This window comes from Haemorhous mexicanus, chromosome 12 (assembly GCF_027477595.1).
Source record: "Haemorhous mexicanus isolate bHaeMex1 chromosome 12, bHaeMex1.pri, whole genome shotgun sequence".
Lineage (NCBI taxonomy): Eukaryota > Metazoa > Chordata > Aves > Passeriformes > Fringillidae > Haemorhous > Haemorhous mexicanus.
The window spans coordinates 12,341,848-12,347,178 of record NC_082352.1 but is presented as its reverse complement, the minus strand read 5'-3'; the positions used below and the strand labels follow the sequence as shown (position 1 = coordinate 12,347,178).

Genomic DNA, 5,331 nt, shown 5'->3' with positions numbered 1-5,331 from the left:
TGTTAGCCCAGGCAAAATGTAGAGAACTCCTTAAAGATCCAGTACATTAGGAAAAATTTCAAGGTAGTTTTGGAAATGCAAACTTTTAAAAATGTAATAGACTTTTAAATCTGTATTAGAAGATGTAACTCTCGCAAGGGCCGGAGCGGGGGAAGGGAAGAAAGTAATATCTTAATAAAAAACCAAAAATTAATCTGGGCAAGGAAAGGTTGTAAATCTAAAAACCTGAAAAGGGGAACTGAGGGATGGTGCTGGTGTGAGCCTTTATTTTTAAATGTCCCAACTTTTTCCTGTCCCTCTCGTGTATTGCTCACAAATGACACCCCGGCTTCCTACGCGCTGGTGGTGGTGGTGGGGGGGGGGCTACGAAAGAAATTATATCTAAATCTATCGCCATATAATTAGAATACCATGAGGCAGGGTTAAACCTTTGTAAAACACACAACTGATTGGCGATCGCTAAAACGAGATTTGAAAGCAACTCAAATAAAAGATCGCGACGTCAGTAAACAGATTTAGAAAAAAAAAAAAGGGGGAGAAAAAAAAGCAGCTAGTGACAAACCCGGCGAGAGCGAGCTCTGGGCATGAGAGAGAGAGGGAGGCAGAGGGAGAGAGAGACTTAAAAGAAATAGGAGGGGCTTGTGAGAGACTAGAAATGTCAATCAGAGCCCAGAGTCCCAATAATCTCAGGCAATCTGTTAGGACCTGACCTGGGTCCACACAGATCAATAGGAAAAGTGAGAGAAGAAAGAAGCGATCGGATCGTTTACCGCGGCGGCCGAGGACAGGAGGGAGCCCGCGGCCTCCGCGCACCCCCGGCTCCCCCCCCATGTCTGCCGGAGTTTGCGGGAGGCGCTGAAAGTGCGGGCGGCCGGCGAGGGCGAGCGACCCGGCTCCCTCCTCCGCTCCCGGCCCTGCTACTTTCTCCCCTTTCTCTCCCTTCTTCCTCTCGTCTCCCCCCCCCTCCTCTTCCTCCTCCCCCCTCCCCTGCCCCGCTCCCCCACCATGTCTTTCCCCCAGCTGGGCTACCAGTACATCAGGCCGCTTTACCCGGCGGAGCGCCCGGGGAGCGGCGGCTCCCGCGGCGGCGCCGAGCTGGCCCCGTCCGGGACCCTCTCCAACGTGCTCTCCTCCATGTACGGCGCGCCCTACGCCGCCGCCGCCGCCGCCCAGGGCTACGGAGCCTTCCTGCCCTACGCCGCAGAGCTGCCCATCTTCCCCCAGCTGGTAAGAGGCCCCCGGGGCTCGCCGCCCGCTCCCCGGGGCGCTCGGTTCGCGCTGGGGATCGGCCCGGGGGGAGCCGGGGGAGACGCCGGGAGGGCTGTCAGGGGAGACACGGGCGCTATCGCCACCCCGCCCGGGAGAACCGCCGGAGAGGGGCAGGGCTGGAGCGGCGGCCCAGCAGCGTCCCCCCGCTCCGCCCGGGGGTTTGACGGTCGCGGGGACCGGCCCCAGCAGCCGCCGGCCCAGCCGCGCACACGCGAGTGGGGAGCCGGCGCTGGCCCCGAGGCGCCCGCGGGCACCGGCGGGGCCCGGGCTGCCGGGGCCGCAGCGTGCCCGGGACCGGCTCCGGGGCGCTCCGCGGTGGGGGAGGCAGCGCGGCCCGGCCGCCCCGCCGGTGCCGACGGGCTCCGTTCCCGGTAAGGGCAGCCGGACGGAGCGGACTCGGGCCCGGCGCGCCATCTCAGCCGGGCCGCCCCTTCCCTCTCGCTGCAGGGCGCCCAGTACGAGCTGAAGGAGAGCCCGGGGGTGCAGCACGCCGCCTTCCCCCCCCACCACCCTGCCTTCTATCCCTACGGGCAGTACCAGTTCGGGGACCCGTCGCGGCCCAAGAACGCCACTCGGGAAAGCACCAGCACCCTCAAGGCCTGGCTCAACGAGCACCGGAAAAATCCCTACCCCACCAAGGGCGAGAAGATCATGCTGGCCATCATCACCAAAATGACCCTCACCCAGGTCTCCACCTGGTTCGCCAACGCGCGGCGGCGGCTCAAGAAGGAGAACAAAATGACCTGGGCCCCCCGCAGCAGGACGGACGAGGAGGGCAACTCCTACGGGAGCGACCACGAGGGGGAAGAGGACAAGAGGGAGGACGAGGAGGAGATCGACCTCGAGAACATCGACACAGAGAATATCGAAAGCAACAAGGACGAGCTCGAGGACGATCTACAAGATGCCGACCTCCTGCACTCTGACTCCAAAACGGACTCGGAGGGATCCGAAGGCTTTGAGGACCTGCCCAGCTCCGAGGAGCGCTACGACAAGGCCTCCGAGGGGGACCCGCACCATCTCCGCCACCACCACCTGCACCACCACCACCATCACCACCACCACCACAAGTGCGAGCTGCCAGCCACGGCAGCACCCGTCGGCCCGGAGCCCCTCAAGCCGCCGCTCCCGCCGCCGCCGCCCCACCTCTCGCCCCCCTCCTCTGCCTCTTCCTCCGCCGCCTCCTCCCCGACGGACGGCGCTTTGGCCGGCTCCTTGCCGAAACCCAAGATCTGGTCGCTCGCCGAGACCGCCACCAGCCCGGACAACCCCCGCAAGTCTCCCGGCGGCGGCTCTCCGCCGGCGGCCGCCCCGCTGCCGCTGCCCACCCCGCCGCCCCACAGACTCGTGTCCTCCTGCCCCCTGGGCAAGTTCCCCAACTGGACCAACCGCGCATTCCCGGCCCACCACCACCACCACCCCCCGCACCCGCTGGCCTTACTGAACACTCCCCACCTGCTGGGGCTGGGGGCCGCTTCCGCCACCCCCCCCGCCGCCGCCTTCCCGCGGCCCGCGGACCAGGCGCAGAGCGCGGAGCCCGTCGGAGCAGGTGACCGCTGAGGGACGCGGCGGGGACGGGCCGGGCCGGCAGCCGCCTGGGGGGCTCGGCGGTGCGGAGCGGAGCGGAGCGGCGCGGGAGGCCCCGGGGCCGTGTGCGTGCGGCCGTGGCGGGGGGCCCGGCCCCGGCGGCTCTGAGGGTGCCCCCGGCCCGGCGCGGCCCGGCTCGGCGCGGTGCAGCCGTCGGGGCACAGGTGGCGGCGGGCGGGCGGCCGCGGGGGCCCCGGGGGCTGTGGCGGAGGTCTCTTGGCCGGGGTAGTCTCGATCCCCGAGAATTACCTTCCTCCAGCGGAGATAATTTTTGTTGCTCTTGTTGTCGCTTTTGCGGGGAGGACCCGGCCGCCAGGTCAGGCTCGCTCCGGGATCAGTGTGTTTTCTCTGACGGTCACCTCTGCAAGCAGAGCAGTCGTTGTGTCGTATTTGCAGCTCGCTGAGAAAAGAGCATACTTAAATCTCGAGGCTTAATTCAGGGATGGGAGGAATAAAACAGGGGCTATAAAGGAACGCTTTTTTTTTTTTTTTTTCCCCTTCTCTTTTTAGATCGATCTAGTGCCTTGGAAGTAGAGAAAAAGTTACTAAAGACAGCTTTCCAGCCAGTGCAGAGGCGGTAAGAGATGGCTCCCTCCGTCTCCTCGGGATGTATGGAGGCAGTTGTAAATGGTTAGCTTATTTTCTCCGCTTCTTTAGGTTCCTTTTCCAGGGCAGTTTCTTGTTCTTCCTCTGCGCGCGTGGTGGGTTATTCTGTTTATATATTTTCTTTGCTGTTCTCCGTTGTGGCCCCCGGGAGCGATTCCCGCGGGCAGGCCGATCCGCGCTTGGGGGCGTTGGGGCTGCACGGCCGCGGAGCCCGGGCGCGGGTCGCCCCTGGCCCGGCAGCACATCCCTGAGTACCCCGCAGAACGGATCACCACCCGCCGCTGTCGCTTTGCTGGTGGGAGACGCACCGAGACAGCAGAAAATAGTAAAATAAAATATAAATTAAAAATTAATAATAATAATAGCAATGATATTGAAAGCGAAACAAAAAAAAACCCGCCCAGAGTATGAAAGCTGAAGAGGCTGAGCCTTGCCGCCCCAAATTTGGCGTAGGAGTCACTCAATTTCAATGAGAAACCAATTACCCTTTTGATTGATTGAAACCACGGGGATCGGGCCCGCTGTGTTTTCGTAGCTAAATACATTTACTATAAGTCATTCTGAAAGCTTTTTTTATTTATAAATCTATTAAAATATTAACAACAACAACAAAACCAGAGCTACCTGCAGTTACAAATATTGTGCCAGCCCAAGCTCACTAGAAATTCTGTTAAATTTTTTTTTTCTGTGTCATTTTTTTCCAGGCCCCAGAACCAACTTGACGCCGCTATGGTTTTATCGGCGCTCTCATCATCATAGTTAATTTTTTATTGTTGTTGTAATGATTGTAAAAAGATCTCTGTATAGTTACAACTTGTAAGCATGTCCGTATATTCAAACTCAAAAGGAAAAAAAAAAAAAATACCCGCTTCTGTCCTTTCACCTGGGTTAGCTGAGCTGTGAGATTTTTTTGGAAGTCCAGTGAGAATTAGGTGTTCCTTTTTTTTTTTTTTTTGGCTGTTGTTGTTGTTTGTTTTTGTACATACCGTAAAAATGTACATATGTGTGAACCAAATTGTACAAGAAAGTATATATTTTTGGCTAATAAATAAACTGTTGCCACTTTGACTACACTCTCGTTTCCCCCCTTCTGGAGTTGTTTTCCTCCCGCAGTCCCGCCCCCTCCTCCTTTCCCCCTTCCCGGTCGGTTACTGGTTTTGCGCGGCTCTGGGTCGGGCGGAGCGCGGGCGGCGGTGCCGTTCCGTGCCGTGCCGGGCCAGCGGCAGGACCGGGCCGGGCCGCGCTTCCCGCGGCGGCGGCAGCGCCATCGCTGGAGCCGCAGCGCCCCCTGCAGGCGCCGCCGGTGGCGGGGGGTGCGCGGCCCGCGGGGCGGCCGGCAGATGATCCATCGCCCCCGCGGACCGAATTACCGGGTGCCGCTGCTAACCCCCGCCCCGCCTCCGCGGAGCCGTTAATTGAGAGGAGCCTTCGGGGGTCGATGGTATCGCCGCGGGTCGGCAGCTCAGCTGCGTTTGTTCTGCCGCCCCCTCCCCTCCTGCTGTCGTGCAGCCCAGGGGTCAGTTTTGGGGTGCTCGCCACAGCCTGTCTGTGAGCTGCCCTAAGTGGCGGGGCTGGGGCATCCCCCCACTTGAGAATCCCGGGGCTTGGCATTCGGGTGGGAGGCAGCGGCTGGAACGGGGGCACTGAGCAGCGAGGCGCCGCGGAGAGCCCCGGCGGGGAGCCCCGCTCCGCTTCGGACGCGTGGGATGCGCGCTCCGCCGCGCCCGGGCTGGTCTGCCTCCTCCCGGCTCCGGTGGTGCCGGTTGTGCCTCTGCACGCCTCGCCCCGGGAGCCGCTGCCTCCAAAACTTGTAGCCTCCCTTCCGCGGCAAGGTGCTGGAAATCGGCCCAATCCGGGAAAGGTCCATTT

At 61.1% G+C, this 5,331-nt stretch overlaps 1 protein-coding gene across 2 annotated transcripts; it reads left to right on the top strand.

Annotated features, from left to right (window-relative positions):
* Positions 1 to 567: 567 nt before the first annotated feature.
* IRX3 (iroquois homeobox 3) lies at positions 568 to 4,535 on the top strand. 2 transcript variants are annotated; one of them, XM_059857116.1, is made up of 4 exons: positions 568 to 1,227; positions 1,717 to 2,818; positions 3,367 to 3,433; positions 4,167 to 4,535. In XM_059857116.1, exons 1-4 carry the CDS (start codon positions 1,006 to 1,008, stop codon positions 4,219 to 4,221), a joined length of 1,446 nt encoding a protein of 481 aa, XP_059713099.1. In that variant the 5' UTR covers positions 568 to 1,005; the 3' UTR covers positions 4,222 to 4,535. The 2 variants fall into 2 exon arrangements, with proteins under 2 accessions (XP_059713099.1, XP_059713100.1); XM_059857117.1 differs by having other exon boundaries at positions 3,367 to 3,486.
* Positions 4,536 to 5,331: the final 796 nt, after the last annotated feature.